Below are 21020 nucleotides of genomic sequence, written 5' to 3' on the forward strand. Positions count from 1 at the left end.
TTAATCCACCGTCCAAATACAAAAGTTTTAACTTGATTTGATGTCAGGTTATAACTTCAAAATAGTCATCAATTTTTCAGTAGAAGCAAAACCCAGGCTACACTGCCATCGGTTTCCTAAGCCTGTCAGGAGTGCCCATCACATCCAGGGAGCCACCGCTGTAATTTCACCAACAAAAATGGAAGATCAAAGAAACTATGAAAAAGAACTAAAGCAGTAATGTCCCCACACTGTAGTAGGGCAGAGCAGCCCATAAACATTCCCTGCAGAAGTCTGCCAATCTGCTGCTTAAAAACTTACAAGAAAAGAGCTGTCACATCATCATTAGGTGCCTGTTCGAGTATTTTCCATCTTACCATTCAACAAAAATATCTTTTCTTGCAAATAAAGCTAATCCGCTCCTTCCCACAGGAAATATCAAGAACAATTGATAAATATTTCTTGTAGCAAACTTTTAAACACCAGAAGGGAGAGTTCCTTCTTCAGACTTCATTTGTTCTAGACCAGGAATACTCAGTTCCCCTTGGGTTTTTTTTCTTACATGCAATGCCATCTATTGTTTCCATTTGGGGGAATTTGCGCATCTGTTTCTTAAAATACTTTGCCCAAAATCACTGGCATTTTCACATCTTATATAGAATTTTTCTGCCAACCCTTAAGTGAGTTTTGTTTTTTGCAATAGTATCGAGCTGCTCACCTCTGTGCAACCCAATGCTTTTTTTCCTCACTGCATCTTGCAAGATGGGGGGGGGCGGCTTGCTTTCATGGACTTAATTTTACCTCAAGTTCACTATTTCACATTCATTCCTACTGAATTTTGGTTTGTTGCTTTTGGATCACCTGTGCAGTCTGCCCAATTACCCCGAACTGTGAGCACACCTACCAGTTTGCGAGCACCGCCTGTCCACGTAGTACCGCCTGCGGACCTCAAACTGATTTTGTATTCCAGAAACACATTAAAGGATATTCTGAACCAGGACCATGAAATCACCTCAAAAACTCCACTGGAAAAATCTTTTTTAGATTCTTTTTTTCCCCCCCTCCAATTTTCTATCAACGGTGTATTTGCTGTATTTCCTTAGCTTATACTCAACAGGTCACTTAAAGTCGTACAGCCAAACATATGACTGCAGAATTACCGCGTTACAGCTCTGCCTCAGTTCTGTGCCCGTATCACTAAACAATACGTTTCCCCTCAGCGTAAGAGTGTAAATCCACATCTCCAAAAGTCGAAACTACACCAGCCTAAATTATCCATGACCTCATTTTTAAAACATAAATGCATCTGCCTTTGCTCTCCCAAACAATGCCAGCTTTCACTGCTTATTAGCCCAGGTCTCCCACAAACACCTTTGGCAGTGTTACCTCACTCCTTAGCCAAGGGAAAAACACCTAAAAATATTTCCATCGAGCTGTTACTATGGCCTCCCAACCTCTCCCAGTGATTCACAGTCCACGATGCTAACGTAAGAGCTTGCTGGCTCCAGAGAGGTGGCGAACTGAGCTGCACACATGGCTGGTCTTAACATGAGAAGCAACTTCTTTACTTTGAGGGTAGTGGAGCACTGGAACAGGCTGCCCAGAGAGGGGGTGGAGTCTCCCACTCTGGAGACATTCAAACCCCGCCTGGACACTGTCCTGTGCAACCTGTTGTAGGTGACCCTGCTCTGGCAGGGGGGTTGGACTAGATGATCTCCAGAGGTCCCTTCCAACCCTAACCATTCTGTGATTCTGTGATTCTGTGGTCTACCCAACACACGCCCAGTGCCTCCTTCTACCTAAAATTCTGACATTACATTGCAATGGTTAAAGCAAGAAATGGCTCATCTGAAGACTACAGAAAATCCCTGTCTTCTCAGGAGGTCTACGCTCAGTTATACAATACTACGCTGGAAACAGCATTTCACACTTAGCTGTTCTCCTGTTCCTGTTGCACCTTCAGCTCATCTAAGCTGTACGAGCTCACAGTCATTGCAGAGAGGAAACAAATCCCACCAAGGTGGGTGTCATCGAACGCCAAGAGCTGCTGGTGTGGTAGCAGATGGGCACCACATCCCACAGGGAGAGAGGCTGTGATGCTGCTCAGGTCCATCGCATCCAACTCCAGCCCAAACATCTTAACATGTGCTCCGAGTACAATGATTAGCACAACTATTAGTACAACAGTATTAAAGGGATATGGTATTTGAACAACAAAATAAGTATATGTGTATTACAAAACACCCGAGTCCACCATCTTTCCATTCTACAGATAATTTGTTATTACAAAAACTACAGGATTCAACAGCAGGTATATAATATAAAAGTATTTATTAACTTTCATGAAACAGAATATGGCTTAAAAAAGTCTTCTTGTAATGCTGAACTTTCTCTCTTTGCCCTAAGAAGGAGAATCAGTCTCTCACAGGAATTTGGGAAAAAAAAAAAAATATATTTAACTCAAATACAACCATCTTCTAGAAAGCTAAATGTGAAGTGAACTCTGGGCAACAGAAGTCAACCCGTGCATGGAAATAAAACCCCTGCTTCTACACACAAATAAAGAAAACACATAAAAAGTGGCGGAGATGATTCATCTCTATTCTCAAAACTTCTAAAAACTTAAGTTTTTAAATAAAAAAAAGGCTGGGTGGAAATAGTACAGTGCATAAAACACAGCTGAAGAAATTTAAATGTATCCATCATTTAACGTCCCAGACCCAGGTTAATCTACTGATGTATTTCTCCTGTGGATTCATGAGCTGATCATATAGAATGCTTCCAAAAAAACCACCCCTCAGTAGGAGGAAATGTATATTTTTCAATCTTTTAATTTTTAAGCTTTTCAAAAATATTTCTTATTTTTAACAAAGCCATCTTTCAAAAGCATATTCCAATGTCAAGCTTGAAGAAAAAATTCTGCTTCTGTCAAAATAATTTGCAAGCTTTATTGGATTTTTAAAAGCCTGATTACAGGACATAACATGCATTAAGCATTTTGCTAAAATTCCAAAAACATAATTGCAGAATGCCATTATATTCAAAGGGTCATGTTCATAATAAATACCTGCAGCTTAAAAGCAGCTTCGAATTTTTTAAGAGTTTTAGTATCTGAAAAAAGCAAATGTTCTATATACTGTTCTTAAAATTCTGACATTACATTGCAATGGTTAAAGCAAGAAATGGCTCATCTGAAGACTACAGAAAATCCCTGTCTTCTCAGGAGGTCTACGCTCAGTTATACAATACTACGCTGGAAACAGCATTTCACCAAAGGTCTGGCAATTGGCTTCTGCTTAAAACATACTCTGCCTCACAACATTCTTCAAAGGATTAAAACATAATTGATTCTGGCAGTACACATGGTCAGCATGATGTGCAGGGGGTTGCCAGTGGACATGGGGCCCTTACATAAAGGGCTGTTTTCTTTGTTTAAAATGGAAAAAAGAGTGGGAGGTGTGGAGAACAGAGAAATACAAAATGACTCAGAATCATAAAACATATTTTTTGAATCAGATTATTTCAACAACCGCATATGCAAATAGAAGGCTTCAAACAAGGATGGTGGCAGAGCTTCTGAATTGCTGAGGCAATTCACATATTCTTATTTCCATAAAAAAAGATAGAAGCTATAGTTATATACATCCTTCTAAGTATTCAGAGAATATTGCAAGTTGAACTCCGGAGAAGCCATCAATATCAGTCTGAAAGTGACGGAGAACGGATTGATCGTGCACTGGCTGGACTGTTAGAGAAAGCAAAAGGATCCTTTTCTTTTTCTTTATTATCATGTTTATGTTTATGCTTGTGCTTATGCTTGTGTTTCTTCTTCTTTTTCTTGTGCTCATGGTGGTGATGGTGATGGTGATCACTATGTTTTGAGGAGTTTGACTCTTTACTAAACACAGACAGCGGAGCTGCTGAGACAGGGTGCATGTTCACCTCCCCTGAAGATTGCTCTTTACCTAAAAAAATGGATATAGGGGGATTAATAAATGTTCGGCTTGCATTGTTTTCAAACATAAGAAATTCTGAAATACTAGATCAAACCTACATTATCATTTAAACATGCAAACACAGAATCTATTACTTGCACCGTTAGCTTTTTGGTTTGTGGGGGTTTTTTTTGGTTGTTGTTTTTTTTTTTTTCCCTTCCAGAAAAGGCTCTGAACATGCCCTTAAAGTTCCCGTACTACTGACAGTTTTACAGAGGAACTCCTTTCTCCCTCAAAAGTATAAATGTATACTGGACAATTAGGAATTGTAAAAAGCTAAGAATCTGCAAATTATACTAGCCTCAGAAATTAATTTTTAAACAGAGTAGGAAGGACACTATACCATGAATAATGAAAATCTAACTGCTTACGAAAACTACAAAAGTGCAGGACTGGCACGGATCAAAGAGCAGTTTTGGGATGTGAACTCCTTTAAGTCAGGAGCTAAAGCTGCCTGCAGGAAAATACAAACTTTTTGATAGTGAACCGAAGAATTCAATTGCTTTTCCCAAAAGTTACATCTTACAACCAATTTAGTGTATTTGAAAGATAATACAAAGTTTCTTAAACAAAAAGAAAATTCCCATAGAGATAATTACACCATCTTTATTAGTATATATTTCACAAATACTCTAGAACTACTTATTTGAGGAGAGAAAATCCGATACATGACCTCTCAATTCCTGAACCACTTTCTCATTCTCTCTTTGGGTCATTTAATACTTCGTTATTTCACGCAAACTGCAATAGCTTCAATAGTAGGGATTAAAGGGCAATAATCTAAGAATAACATGTTAATGGAGCAAACACTTGGAAGGTAGAAAAGCCCAGATTCCTTTAGGTAGAAATCGAACCAAATCGATCACATTGCAAGAATATGCTTTAACTGTTAGACAAACGTAGAAAAGCACCATCAGATTTTTGAAGGCAACTACTCCGTTAGGTATTACTTAAAATGGATTTTCTTCACAGCTGCTTTAAATGCTGGGATTTCCCCTCCCTCCCCCCGCTCCAGTTGTTGGTGAAAATCTCCCTTCTAAATAACAAGGAATCATGTTATATACTTTGTACTTATCTTTTTCTATATATTTGAAAATGGATTTTTTCCCAGTACATCTTTTTGGTTGGTTGGTTTTGTATCTTTAAAGGCAAGAATGATTTGTCTATGGTAATGATTCCTGGAAGTCTGAAGACCCAGATCGCTGTAGTATGACAAGCAAGCATTGAGAAAGATTTCCATGCAATCTTTCTAGCCTTATCCGAAAGATTAAGAATTGATTCAATTAAGCACATATATAGGAACGTTTCTAGACAGTACAGCTGTTCTATGTTTGTTTTTAAATATGGCTGTATATAACAAAATCTACATCTGTAAGCAGTGTTTAGAAGTCAGAATAGAAATATAAAACGTTTTTACAGTGAGGATAACCAATGACTTACTATGGGACATGGTAGAATCTCTATTGCTTAAAGTCTTAAACAGCAAATGTGACGTCTTAGAGAAATATGTTTGGGCTTGACCACAAGATGCAAATATGGCCCAACACAAAATTCTGCTGATGTTATGAAGGAGGCCAGACTAGAGTATAATAATTTCCTATAGACTTAAAATCTCTAATATGCAAGTATTTTAAAAAAACTTTAATTTTTATTTCATCAGAACTATGCAGCAGTAAGCTCATGTTATCAATACAAAGATTTGTTGTTAGAACTCACAATGACTTTACTTTTCAATGTATATTATGCCAGATAGAAAATATGCACATAAATTCAAACTTCCACTTGTTGACTTCAATGCACAGTTACTACAACTTTTTTACCTTGTTACCTGGAGCAGTTCTTGACAATGCAGACAGCATGCAAGTATACTGTATTTGATGCTAAAAGATACAAGACTGCTTCACAATTTAACAATTTCTAATTATATTTTTCTTAAGGAATTCCTACCTGTACCTAAATCTATCCCTGTAACTTGAGCTCATTCCTCTAAAGCATACAACTTTTCAACAAGTAAGAAAATTTTCCTTAGCAGTTACAAGCATGCAAAACCAGCCATGAAACAGAAAGACCGAACAGTGGAAAAAGGAGCATATCTGACTCAGGGCATGAGAAAATAAATGGTTGGAGGCTGTACCTCAGAAAACCAAAGCACACAGAATTTGACACCATTAAAATAGGCTACAGTAGTTAAAGGTGAATTGTTGCAGTGACACAAACACAGCTCCTAGTAATACAGAAATAAAGGTCGTGGCAAAAAGCCTGAAGAAGACCGATCAGTGCTTGTCCATAAAAGATGTACAAAAGATTTATCCAAGGTATGGAATACATGCTCACATGCTCTCAAGCTACTGGCATGCGATGCATTAAAATATACAAGGCAAACAAGTCAACTTAAAAGAAAACAGAAAACCCACACACATGACACAAACCCTTAAAACTTCACAGCTCCATTTGTTCCAAATTGTGAAGTTATTTTTATGTGGAAACTGAACCTGTAAGTCTAGACACTGTAACAACCTCAAACCAAAGCTAAGCCTCTGAGCTTCAAATATTTTAACCCAGTATAACTGGGTTAAGGACATGGGCTTAAGTCTGCAGGGATGATGTAGCAGTAGTGCCAGGAGCCTGTGAAGACCAAGGATGCACCCAAACAGACCCTCTCGACTCTGTTGCACCACCTGCCACTTGTGCAAATTTCCCGCTGTCTCCTGAACTACCAGCTCTGCCGAGGCAACAGTCTGCATTATCACTTCTGTGCTTATTTCGGGTAGGTTATTAAAAAAATCTATTATTTAAAGCAGTTAAACACCATTGACTGGAGCAAGTTAGGGAGCAAATACAACAGTAGCTTAAGCAAACGGGACTGAAAGGGTAGTGATGAGCACCTAGAACCTGAAAAAGGCAGGAAGATCTTCAGGAAGCAGAGAAAAAGGATCCAACTGCAACTCAAGGGCTACTAATGCTTAAGGAGACAGTCGATATCAGTAATATGGCACAAATGTCAGTAAGAAATGAAAGAATGTCATTATAAAAACCTACCCTTACTGAGCCAGTACTAAGAGTACACATACACTTCCTTCATAGAGGTCAACGATAGCTATCATCTGTTGGTTTTTTAAATGCAAAAATAACAACTATCCAGAAAATTGCCTCCTACTGTTAAAGAGCACTTTGAAATCAGGAATCAAATATATTGATCCTGGACGATGGTTCAGAAAGAACATATGCAGACTACGAACTCAGTTGTCTGTAAAACAGACAGACCTGTAAAAGCTCTATAAAAATTTTACAGCTTTGCACCTGTAAAATTCACCGTTAAACCTGCAGAACACTTTTTCTTCATTTGAATTTCTTTTCAATTAATATCTACCTAAAGCCCATGCCAGGACCTTGCCAAACTCAGAGAGCAAGGCTAAACAGGAATTGCTTTCCAGGGCATTAATATCGCCCTCATATCAAGAAGGGTAGCAAGACTCCTGCAAGGAGGCACAGAGCACTCCCTCTTCCTGCAGGGAACCCACTTCCTCCTGGCAGAGGCAGCAGGACTGGAACGCGGGTTTCTCAAATCACAGAAACACACAATAAGTGGAGGGTGAGCCCAGGAGCTCACTTCTGAAGTGGTTAGTAGCATTCCTTGGAAGAAAATGCACATACATGTGCCTATCCACTTGGATCTCCTTCTGTTTGGGATGTGGAGATTCCAATGTAATTATTGGCTTTGCGGTGCTCCAGCTAGCTGGGTAGGTGTTTAAAATTAGACAGAATTACCCACCCAGGGGAGAAAGACCAGAAGCTTTCTGCATACCTTATCATTGGGACCGATACAAATGCTCTAGATATTGACAAAGAATAAAATATGAAAACAGATCTTGTAGCTTAGTTTTAGAAGGAGAAGGGTTTAGATCTTGATAAACTTTAAAGTAACATTTTCGGTCATAATAAAAATTGCTGTCAGATAACTATAACATCCTGTTCATCAATTATCTGGGGTAAGTTTATTTTTTTTTAAGAATCACTGGTGCATGAACACGGAACAATGTTGTTGGGTACAGTGTTTTACCTATTTTACTCTTATTTTGTTATTGAACCTTTATAATTTGGGAACATGTAACTTGAGACTTTACCATGCCAACAAGCTTTCATAAGATCTTCCATATGGTCTCTCCTTTATTTCTGACTTTGAGTAAAGAGGGTGGGACACCACAGACTTACAGTCTCTCTTTCTTTGCATGTACAATCTATTTTTTAAAACAGCTGGCTTATGCAGGACTTTTCCAAACTGACAGTTGTTAAAAATGACCCCATTTGCACCCTGATTTATTCAAATGTCAGAGAAGGAGAAACCAACTACACAAATCACAGCAAAGGGTAAGGCCCATGGGTCCAATGTTTCAGCTGAGGACAGGCGCGTGCTCCAGAACCTGATACCGACCACCTCTGGGAAGAAGGGGACACCAACACAAGCATGCGAGCACTTAATACGTTTCTCCCAGAATCCAAAGGAAGGTTGCTAATGAGAAAAATAACGCACTCCCTTTGCCTAGCAGTTGAACTGCAGCTCTGGCTAGCATTTTCTCTAAAGAGAGAACACTAAAAAAAGCTGAGAAGATGTTAAAAACTGTTCTGACAATTACCCTGTTTTCCTTTTTTCTACTTTTCTTTTTCAGTATTACCCTGGAAACATCCAAGACACACTTTTTTTCAATTTTGTGCTGTGTTTATGCATCTGTTGAACCATCAACAAAGCACACAAAGTCAGCAAGCATAAATAATCCCAAGCTTCTAGAATGCAAGTGTCTTGTCATTTGTCTTAAGAAGCAGAATTTTCAAATTATATGTTTCTCTGAAAAAAAGTTACCAATTTTCTGTCTAGTAAAGCGTGCTCTTAAGAACCATATGACAAAATTTAAAGTGTGAGAGTGAGAAGTAAAGGTCTAGTTAAAAAAAAAGACAACACCAAAACACCCCAAAATTTTCTGAGAATGTGCTAAACAAACCAGTTAATTTGGCTCCAGCATAAAATTTTTAACTAGTTCTAATTTACAGATTTTTTTGACTTCATATTTTTAGTGGGATTTATATCCAGATAGATAATTCCTTATACCTATACCAAAGGATAGCCTCTTCGAAGTGTTGTAAAGAAGAACTGGTGATTTAACTCAAATATACTTTTAACCAGTAACCATTTGATTAATTTCTTTATTTCACTTTCATTTAACAACTATATTGCTTTAATCTTACATTAAAAAAATAGCTTAACTGTGGTGTTATTTTTAATACATCTACTTTAATATTCTAGAAAAATCCAGACTATTCCATACTCTAGAGAAAAGACCATTTAAATCAGTAAGTCAATACAGAACACTTTGTGCCTCTACCAGTTTCAGGTAGTTCACTTGAAAATTTAGTTGCTAGCCTTATCCACCTCATGGGTTTGAGAGTGATCAGCTGTTTTCTCAGAGACAGTCACAGCTACAGTGTTATGCTGTTTTTATTAAATCATGTAATCACACACTGCAGCCACACAGTGACACAATTCTCATTTACCTTTGTCACTTTACATGCTGGGCTTATGTTTGTATTAAAGCTGCTTTCATGCACTTTAGGATAAAGCACTTGAAAACACCCTTCCTTACGAAGGGTACAATTAACCACATACTATTTCAGTGAGGCAAAATTATCTACAGAACCTCAAAGCCTATGAGTTACCAGTTTGGAAGCAGTTACATTTTAGGTAATAAAGTCAACATATGTGTAACGGATACTATCAAGCAGATACTATGTTAACATTATATGTAATTAAAGGGTAGCTGAACAGAACAGTTGTAACAGATTTTCCCTCCTTAAAAAGTAAAGGAAAAATCCATCATTGCAGTGTTGTCCTCATATCCAAGAAGCGTTCATTTATATATTTGTCTGTGTGCTGATGTTTCAGTAATCCTTTTTAACAGGGAGCCACTAACTAATGGCTGAACATTGAGGTACTGCTGCTCTTATCGCTAACTGGGGTAACTGCTGAGCTGCAGAGGACCAGACTTTATACACTTCAGACTGAATTCCTATTAACTGTTGTATCCATACTTGAAATGCGGTGACCTGCACCACAGGCTCAAATCTACTGTTGTAAATGTACTGTTTAAACATAACAGCTACAGTAGTTTCCCTCTACGCTTCATTGCAGTATGTGCTGTATCCAGTTTCAAATAGTTCCAGAAACAATTCAATCCAGCTAAACCATTATTTCCTGAAACTGCAGACAGTAAATGTGATAAACAAGACCACAATCCAATCAACACATATGAGTGTGGTCTAGACTTTCAAAGTTTCATGTACATCTACAGGGTAAACAGAGTGACTTACAAGGTCAGCAGTGAGAATTTCCAGTTTGATTATCCTGGAAAACGTTAAATAAATTAATAGAATGGCCAAAGTTTTTTTCTGATCTGAGTTTGAATGCTCAGGATGTGTCCTCAGGACCCACTGCTCCTGAATGGGATCAGAAAAAGGGCTACCAGCGCACAGAGAGAAGATTGCTGGTTTTTTTCTTTTGTAGAAATAAAGATATGAGAAAATTGGATACCGCTTTGTATCAACTACCAAACTACCAGAAATAGGTGGGAAAATTGTAAAGAAATGTTTATCAGTGACGGCCTGTTAAGCCGTAGCGACATGTAACTTCACTGGCAGACCACGCAGGCTACAGCCAGGCATTTATTTTGGAAGCAGAAAAGAACAGGCCAATCAATAACCACCACCACACACAGCAAAACTTTTTCAAGGTTAAGTATTATACTTTCAGATGAGTGAAATATTAAAGTAAATAAAGTAGTGTATCTTAATCTGCTTTCACTGAAGTCAACAACGCGTGACAAGTCACCTTACAGTCTGAAAGGAGAGTTTAAATCCATTGCTCAGACAAAATTTGATCTTTAAATTCTTTTGGACTTTAGATAAGAGTAGGGAGCATTAATACTATTCTTGATGATTTAGTAAAATATAAAAATCTGTTCTTGCATTAGAAATGTGACCTTGCACAGCTTCAGAGGCTCAAAGGAGGCTACCATGTTTCTAGTCCTGAGGGCAGATGAATAATCTACACAACAGCATTCTTCAGACAGTTCACAAATGATGTTTTGTTTGTTTAAATAACTTCTTGAAAAATGCTCAGAATCCCTTACAACTACCAGAGTCCACAGTTCTATTGTCATACACAGGATGCTTTAGTAGGATTTAAAACATTTTCTATATGAACAGCTACAAAAGGTGCTGTAATTGTAGTACTGAAACCTGTAATCTTGCAAGAGTTGCAGTACAAGACTTCTTTTATTGCTCTTACAGCATGTCTCAACCCTAACCTTTCACATCCATGCACAGAAGCCTACAGGACAAAAAAAAAAAGCTTTTAAAGGAAAATAATATTTTCCTGGCTTTATAGGGGTTACATCAACTTGAACAAATCCAAATTATCATTTGGTGTGGTGTGGGGAGTGTAAAAAAAAAAAAAAAAAAAAAGAATACACAGATACAGCAGTATTTAGACCCAACATGAACTTCCTCCTGGCAGCTGCTGTTCACAGGCTGTGTTTGGCTGATGACCTAACCCTTCATGTGACATGTGGGGACATAACCCACAGCTGTGAGAGGAAAACTGAGTATGGACTAAGAGCTTGGTGCCTTCCAAGTAAGAGTCACAGAACTGAGGCAGATACAAGATCTTACAGATTTACTAACTAGATATTGAGACCATTTCAGAACCTGTTGTCAATCTATTTCACAATAAACCCTCACTAAAGTGTACCCATCCTCCGTCATTGCTGCAAAAACTCCAAAGCCCTCAGGAAATATTATCTGTGATTCCTTTGTAAAACAGAATGCTCCTATGTGTGAACAATTTTATTTAAGTATGCTTTGATTTTTCCCCATCTGTTTGGCATTTCTTCTCAGAAGTATGCCATTTCCTAAAGATTGAACTGTCTTCATTTACTCAGTCTGAAATTCATACATCTCTGCTTCTAAGAAAAATGCTATGAATAAGAAACAGGTGAAATTTTAGAAGCAAAGAATATCTGAAGTGGAACTGTTTCTAACCGCACAAACCAAAGAAAATGAAATTAATCTGAAGTGTTTCAAAATAATGCTTTTCAAAGACTTATTATTTAAAATTAATTCTGTAGCAAAACCCAGCATTTGTCTCATTTATTACTTTGGAAAGAAAATGTATTCCAGTCTGCTGAATGCCTAAACGGCAGAGGTGAGAAGGTCCCTCAGCACACAAGTGGAACCTGAAGTGGCTTTTGTCTGTTGAAGGTCTACAAAAGCAGCAGTCAACCGGCCATTACTCCACTCCTGATCAGACTTTACCCTTTCTGAACTCTGGTGCAAACTTAATATGCAACAGTCCTGGAAGACAGAGTTGGCGTACAGAGGGTCCCGTAAGTCCTATTTGTGAAGTATTTGGCAGACTTTCATTTTTGACTTTATATTCCGTAGAGTGTGTAAATCTAGTAAAAAAATATTTGTTGCAAAATATCATGTAAGAGTTATAAATACTAATCCTCAGCGGATCAGCTTCACACTTGCATGCCCTGGATGTGTCATTCTTTGCCGTAACGGAAATGTGATGGTTGACAATAACACTAAGGACAAAATTCAAAGCAGCTCTGACAGGTTTAAAGTAAAGACTTTGTGGAATTAGGTTCCTAAGTTCATGAGAGCAACCTATACGCAGCCTTCTCCTTCACTCTGCTGAAATGGCTATGATTTAGGCAAAAAGTTGTGAGTTTTGCTACTCTACATATCTAACAACAAATCCATCCTGGTGGAGCTGGCTGTACAGGCACATGTCATTAACCAAAGGCCATCTGGAATCCAGAAACTAGACCTCCCTGTGTTTTATGTCCCCATATGAACTTAATTTGTAGCTGAGCAATGACAGCAGTTACCTTTTACAAAAAAGAAAACAAAACAAAAACCAAAACCAAAACCCAACAAAAACCCTTAGTGGGTAGAGCATCTGCCAAAGAAGTAAAAACTAAGTCCTAGGCCCTAAGGGAGTATGAGCCTACAGTTTCCACACCCCCGGCCAGCACCAAGGCACCAGCCTCAGCAGGATACTCCGGGCAGGAACATCCACCAGCCCTTCTCTTAAACGGGGCCACGAAATTGCCAGGTCACAGGGAAAGCAGATGAGGTCGCCTGTCAGCGTAGCTCAGGACCTAGGGCACTCAGGACGGAACCAACGTTCCAGATCCTGCTGCTAAGGTCCACTTCTGTTTTACATTAGGCAACCACTGGATAAAAACAGAAAAACAAGCAACAGGGTAATTACTCTGAATCCTACTTCTAAGGCCAAATACTTCACTTTTAAACATTGCAGAACTGCAACCCTAAAATCTTGTTTTGGATGTGTACTGAAGATCTCTCAAAATGCTTGTTACATAGCCACACTACCTCAAGCTTAGCTCCGCTGGCACATTCTGGAACTAAACTTAAGAAATGTGACTAAAATATTTTGAGAAAATTAGACTAACCACCTAATTTCTTTCCTAGTGACAGATAAGCAAAGAAGGTGGAAGTTCATCAATGAAGTTCAGCTTGCCTTAGGGTTTTTAAAAAATACTATTCTTTGAGAATTTTGCCAAATATTTTATGAAAAAGACACTAAGAGAAGCAGCAAAAGAAAAGAAGTGCTTGAAATGAAACCATTTTACTCATAAATGCAATCTTTTCAACTTTGAAAAGCCCTTCTAAGCATCTTTGAGGCTTGCATGTTTTTTAACTATTGATGTTAAGTTGTAAATCATTAAGATTAGAGATTTTTTCCTAACCTGAATAATCTTGCTGATTTTTTCAAAGTTAATCTTCAAAATTATTTTTTTTTATGAAAACTGTGGCAAAATAAGTTTTATCTAATTGCTTGTGGGGTTCTATTTCAGCTTTATGTTATTTTATTCATTCCCTAACTTTTCACTTTTATAAGCACGATACATACTTGCTTTATTTATATATATATATATGAAAATACAAATGTATACCATTATTTATAAATATACTGGAAGTTAAAGAAATGATCCTATGCACCCTTTACACACTTCCTTGAATTCAGTTAACGCTTAACACTTACCAGCATTGTATGAATGGGAATGAGCAGTAGCAAAAAAATCCCCACAACTGAAATAGTTGAAAAATTTGTGCTATTGTTTTGCCAAAACAGTTACTCATACCTGGTGTAGATGGTCTCTCCAACATATTCAAATGATGGTAAATAAAGGCTTGACTGTCATGAACTGTGTCCATATCAATTTCTTCCTCTTCTTGAGAGTTTGAGAACTAAGATATCAGGAAAAAAATAAGCAGATGCTAATAATTCATAGGAATATCACTAAACAGAACTTAAAATATTTTATTTTTTAGGTAAATTGGGGGTGAAAGGGAAAGGAAGCGATATCTACCACTGCAAAGGAATAAAAATTCAACAAAATTAAAAAGGGTCAATGTCGTGTCTTCTTTCTAATTTACCATGAAGCCGTGTGAACAAGAGCATTAGCTGTCAGCTTTAGTTTTTGCCAGCCAATAAAGAATCTGATGGGAAATGATTTTGCCAAAGTAAGCGTAACAACTACTGTACACATATACACAATGCCTTTTGTTTGAACACAGCTTTAAGGGAAGTCAGCAGAAGCCACTGCTGTTATTCTGAATACCCTACATATTGTGCAAGTTGAATTTCCATTTCTTACTCTGATTTTGAGTTTGACTTTACTGTCTTCATTCTTCTCTAGTATTTGCCCTGGCTCCAATGGAGACCCGAGTGGCATATCAGCCTTCCTCTTCACCCCCTGCTGATGACCAGAAATGCTGGATGCTGTTTCCTTAATAAGATGATCATCCTCCTGAAGCAGCATTAAAAGATCAAAATTAGAAGATAGCAAGAGCCATGTTTCAGCTTAAAAGAGACCTGATAGCTGAAAACATTTCTGAGTAAAGTGGGAGATTTGAACAAAGTTTTCCCTGTAGTTCTGGCAAAAAGCATTTTCTAAAACCCTGTATGGATTTGTGCCAACCTCTCCTACAAACATAGTTTTTCTTTACTTCTATCCCTGCTCCCTCTGCATATCTAGCATTGGCATCTTTTCTGTCCCTTCTCACAATCATGGTACTGTTGGTGTGCAACAACATTTGCTGCCTCTGAATAGCCTTTCTATAAATCTGTGCCTCGCAGACTCTCCTCAGTCCAAATCTCAGCTGAAAAACTGTGATAGCCTCTGATCTACACAGGGGATTTAGCTAAATCTTCTTTTAGATAGCTTTAAAAGCTAATGATTACTTTGTTGAATATAAACCATAACAAGCACTTTATAACTTGGGTTTTTTTGATTTCACAACAGTATTTATTAAAAAGAGTTAAGCTGTTTTGTAAATTACTGCTTAGATTATCAACAAAAACAGGGTCAAAGGAATACTAAAAATAGCAGGAGAGTCTACTAAGCTACACATATAGTCATTAAAACAGGAGACAGGTGTTCAAAGAAGTCCAATGCACAAAATATAGAAGGAAAAATAAAGTACCCACAGAAGCAAACATAATTAAAAGCCCACTAAAAACTAGATAAAAGCCGTATCATAGACTCTCAAGAGCATATGCTGCTTCACTGAATTGCTCTTGTCCTATAAAGGGCACTGTAGCCCCACAAACTCTTGCCCTGAGCAATTCAAATTCAATTTATTGAAGTGGTTAATTTTCACCATCCTCAGCAAATTCAGTGTCACCAGTCTATCAGTACTGATTTTAACATGTTTATGCTCTCAGAATACACAGTCTGCTTTAAAGAATCTAGTTAATCTGATGTATTCTATCACCTGTTAACTCTTTTTTCCCCTCAAATACATATTTCTTTTCTTTCACACCTATTATTTAACACAACATACTGCTGTTCTGTTGTGAAACACTTTCGGATAAACTTTGGCTGATGTGAGAGGCAGCCTTTGTTTTCTATTACTCCTTTGTTTTTTTAAAAAGGAAAATTAGTTCCCTGAATTTTGGGCGAGTTACAGTGAAAACGGTAACCTTAATAAATTAAGGGGTAGGAGAATGGAGAGGAGGCATAGGAGAAGATACAAGGGATGAAGTGTGAATTGAGGCTTACACTAATGCTGTATTTTCAGACTAGTGTCAGCCAGTACTGCTGTTAAAAGCAGCAGCCTCTTCCCCTTCCTTACACGGATCTGTCCTGGGCCGCCACAAGTATTTGTATAACTACATGATGAACTGGACCAGGAAACTGATATAAAAAAGGTATTTTTCAACCAGGCCGTCCCCTGATCCAGCTCACTATGCACCAACAACAACTGTGCTAGCACAAGGGAGAGGACAGTACAGGAAAAAGAAGAGTTAAGAGGAAATTTTTTTATTTAGGTAGTCTGGCAGCTAAAAAGTTTGGATGTTCACTGAACTGCAGCCTAAAAATCCGCCAAGAAAATGTCTCCTGCTATTTAATTCTGATCTCTATACATAGCAAATTAGGACTTACTACATGTTCTGTAAATATGTAGGACAGCTCTAATGATATTTGGCTCCATCATAATTTTCTCCCCCTACTGGAAATAGCCTGCAAGGTACTGTGATAATTTGCACTCTCAATATACTTCTGAATAAAAACAATTTAGAAATTAACTATAGGATTGATAAAGTAATAGCAAACCATCTAATTTAAAGAGTGCCAAACATGCTAACCACATGTTCACATTCTCTTTCAGGATTTACTCCTAAGCAGTTTCAATGAAATGTAGTTTTTGAAACTGTTAAGGGCATTACTCATAATTTCCATGTCTGTTGAGTTTTTTCACTCATAATTAAATTTGTCCAACAAAATACTTAGTCTTGCAGCAGTGGCAGTTATTCTTAAGAAAAGTGTGGCTTGAATAGCTTGTAAGCTTGAATAGCTTTCTAACTACACAACAGATTATGCATGAGGACTGAAGTCTCCAAAGACAGAAAGATATCAAACTTAACATATGCAATTTTTCAGAAGTTGTTACAAATCCTTCAGAGCACAGTAAGTAGTCAGATTCAAGTGTTCAATGAAGATGTGTTAAGGTTCCAACTTTCACATATCAAAGTTGTTTAGAAAGAGGTATATCTATGTATTTTAAGATGTAATAAATTTACTGATAAAAGGTTTTGTTTTGGAAAATTGCATAACTTGCCTATAAGCAACATTCTTAGTCTAATAAAAAAATTTTCATCACAGCATCAAACATTTCTGTGAATCACTTCATGTCTCATAAGCAATATAGAAAAAGTAAAGTTTTGTAGGGAACAGAAATGATGAGATTAGAAAAAACAAGTAAAAAGCTTGCATACGCTATGCTAAACGGTTAAAAAAAGTAGAAAAAAGTTATGGTGTATGCCAGTTTTTCAAGTGGAAGGAATAAAGAGCAACAAGATATAAAGGTAGTTTATGTAAAGCACAAGAAGCTCGAACACAATATAAAATCAAATCAGCAACCAACACAAGGACTCAGAGCCAGCTGAATGGGATGTATGCAGATGGTTTGTGCTTACGGTGTTCTGAAATCCTACTGACTGTCCGTGATTGTTAGTACTATTCACAGGTTCCTGATTATTTGCAACTGATTCAGGGATAATCGTTGGATTAAGTACAGCCTTCTTTTCTTTCAGATTAAGAACAAGTCCAAGCTCCGGTAATGGTAAACAAGAAGGTCTGCTGAGGCCAAAAAGTGTGAAATAGAGGTCCACAGCACCACATCGTAATCTCCAGTCATGTGAAGTTCCTAAAGTCCAAAAGAGATTATTATTAATACGGAGATACAATCTTCTTCTCCCCCACAAATAAGACAGTTTAAGTGATCCGGATTCACCACGGTACAGTATCTTCTGTGCTTAACATACACGTCCCTCATTATTCCTACCTCTTACTCATTCAAACTCACCTGCCACATCCAGTTTAAAAGGGAGGCTTTAAGTTGTTTGGGTTGTAAACTGGACATGTTTAATAGAACAAAACTGGGAAACTAAGTGCTATAATAACATAATGAAAAATAAAAGGAAAATAATGACACCCATATGCTTTTATTTTTAAAGTTTCACTTTAATTTTTACTATCTGACAATTAAACAAAACATTTTGTTACCAAACTGGCTTCCCATATCAACGGATTTGGTCACACTTGCCCATGTATTCTGTGAAATACAGTAGAAGCCTTAAGCATGACTGAGATCTGTACCCTCTGGAAACCGCACTGATGGAGAACACAAACCAGCAATGCATAAATATGCTTTTTGATGTCACTACTATGTCACATACTTCACTGGACACTCAATACTTTAATTTGTATTCATACTGGACAAATGCATTCTTACTGCACAAAACAAAGCTTCATTGATTTTATTTTTCACTGCAAACTGTGTGCTGCTTTTATATCTTCATACACAAATTGTCAAAGCACGTTTGGCACCAATCACAACAGAAAGACATCTAACATCTGGTGCAGCGCTGCAAATACAGTGATTCTGGTGTTAACTCAGCACAGCTCTTGACTGATTGCAAGTTTATTGAACATATTGTTCCACAGCAGGAAAATAACTGTATCTGGTAAACAAGACTCAGATGTGCCAACTGCCATGCTAATGTGGCTGTGCAAGACTTGGCACAAAATAAAATTACAAGATCTATCTGTGTAAATACTAAGTTTCATGGGGCTGAAGAGTGTTTGAGTAAGCTTAGCTGTACATACACTTACCTAGTTACAAGTGAAAGGGATATCAATATTAATCTGAACACTTCCAACATTAAAATACCACCCAAGAGAATGACACATTCACAAATACAAATTTTAAAACTAGTCTAATATTTTAACAATAAATAATTTACTCAACTTCTTAAACTAGTGCATCTTAAAATGATATGATGAATTCCCATTCAGTATCTCTCTCCTTTTCCAGTGGTGCAGCTAAGCTTAACTACAATTGGTTGCTGAATTTCTCTGCAATCTTTGGAACTTGTGAGCATTATCAATTTAATGCAGATTAACACAGAAGTAAAAAAAAAAAAGATTACATTTATCCATCAGAGTCTGTTTTCTGTTGCATGTGCCTGTGGCAAAAGAAAGCAACTCATGATTCTAGAAAATCAGAAAACCTGGCTACTAACTTGTCTCAGGTTAACAAACATTTTCTCAAGGCACCCTGGAATGCTACAGTTATTCCTTACAGAAAATAAATTGAAACATTATGTCACCTTGATACATGGAAATTTAAGTACTTAAAGCCCCATGAATCATAATAAAAATGTATACCCTATTTGTAACTTGCAAAAAGAGGTTATGGTTGGAAGTAACACTGCACACACTCTTCTCTCAAGAAAAAGGAAAAACAAACTCTCTGATGGGAACATCAAAATTGTTTATTTTCCGTGCCTGACACTTGGCAAATGCTACCAAACTGAACTACTAGTAGTCTTCCCACTTCAGCCCCTGGAGTGTAGCTGTACACTTTTAAACACTAAAAATAATGATACACAGAGAACAGACAGCCTTCAATGACCTAAAAAAGCTATACGTTTATATGTAATCAATGTAGTAATGTGCCAGATGTTAAAGGGCAGTTTGTCAGGACTGGATAAAACTGCTTCAGTAATGAAAAACAGGTCAATGGTAAAGATGCAAGCCCTTCTCTCATTAGGATCTTTCCTAATCACAGAAGGCAAATTGAGTCTTAGGTTTATAATACACTTCTAAAAACCTCATTTAAATTATCTATACAAATGTTATCCTCTCATATTCTCTCAGAGTTTAGTAAAAGAGGACAACGAGAGACTAATCTAAAGCAAACTATAAAGAAAAGGAAACATGGACACCATCGTTTGAGGAAACATTTGCTTCGAATGTCTGGGTCAAAGAATCATTCTATGCCGAAGTACATCAAAGCACACTACAGTAGTAAGCTAATGAAAAACAAGGGTTGGGTACCCTGTGTCACTGCGAAAGTTCTGCAGGTACGCACGTGGCATTGAATTTCTGAGACTGAATTTTCAATTTCTAACAATCGAAAGTAAGAGAGCTCTTGGCATATGCTGAAGCAAGTCTTTAACACTGATTTTAAAAAAATTACAATAAAAAAACCCAAAACCCAACAAACAACAAAAAAAACCCCAAACCAACCTGAATTCATCAGTTTCCAAAGCTGATCTACCAAAGCTTCGTTACATAAAGGGGACTCCATGTTCTTCGTAAAAGGTGGATTCTTAGTCAGCATATCCAGAATCTTATGCCTGAAAAAGAAATAGAAAAGATAATCTTTATTAAATCCAATTGAATACACTATGACTACAAAGTCTGTTCAGTTTGTAATATTCTTACAAACTTATTCAAATACAGGATTTCTTCCAAAATTTTAATCAATGTTTTATGCTGTTAGCTCTTCATTCTGTCCACAATAAGCATAGACACAGATTTGCCATCAGCAATATAACTTGAAGATAAAATGTAAAGTGCACAGCAGCAGGATGTTATTAGACATAATTTTTAACAGTCAGGTACAAAATTGTAAGCTACATTATGCTCTTCTGTTTAGTGTGCAAAAAGAGATTGTTGCTAACTCGATAATTACAAAGAAGGCCACAACATTGGCAAATAAACTCCTTACATAATGACACCAAAGCATTTTTAAATAACTTTAAATGTTTATGACTGATACAAAACGACAGGATCAAAACCGGAAAGGAACACTGTCACCTCTTAATAACACTGGTGTATAAAATTTCTGCACTTACCATGTTTGCTTACAATATTTACATGCTGAGCTAATAGTGGGCACATTTTTCCCCACTTTCTTTCTTTAAATTTGGCCTTGAAAACATTTTATGATAAGAATATTTATTTGTTCCATTACTTAATTATTTTAACTACTTTCCCTGCATAGCCAGCCTTCCCCTTGCTGTCTTGCACATTTGGGACAAGAAAACTCTTACAGATTTTTTTTTTTTTTTTTATTTTAGAAGAGGTTTACATATAGCACTCAATACAA

General features: G+C 37.1%; 1 protein-coding gene across 1 annotated transcript in view; it reads right to left on the bottom strand.

Annotated features, from left to right (window-relative positions):
• Positions 1-3118: 3118 nt before the first annotated feature.
• The window catches only part of TAF2 (TAF2 RNA polymerase II, TATA box binding protein (TBP)-associated factor, 150kDa), a 64851-nt gene continuing 46949 nt past the window's right edge, over positions 3119-21020 (bottom strand). Inside the window, exons 22-26 of the mRNA XM_009880994.1 lie at positions 20156-20265; positions 17539-17768; positions 14714-14866; positions 14198-14303; positions 3119-3944 (exon numbers count right to left, since the gene is read on the bottom strand). Coding sequence (XP_009879296.1) covers positions 3679-3944; positions 14198-14303; positions 14714-14866; positions 17539-17768; positions 20156-20265 — 865 coding nt within the window. The 3' untranslated portion in view covers positions 3119-3678. The remainder of the gene's footprint in view (positions 3945-14197; positions 14304-14713; positions 14867-17538; positions 17769-20155; positions 20266-21020) is intronic.

The sequence above is a fragment of the Charadrius vociferus genome, unplaced genomic scaffold (assembly GCF_000708025.1).
Source record: "Charadrius vociferus isolate BGI_N301 unplaced genomic scaffold, ASM70802v2 scaffold2, whole genome shotgun sequence".
Taxonomy (NCBI): domain Eukaryota; kingdom Metazoa; phylum Chordata; class Aves; order Charadriiformes; family Charadriidae; genus Charadrius; species Charadrius vociferus.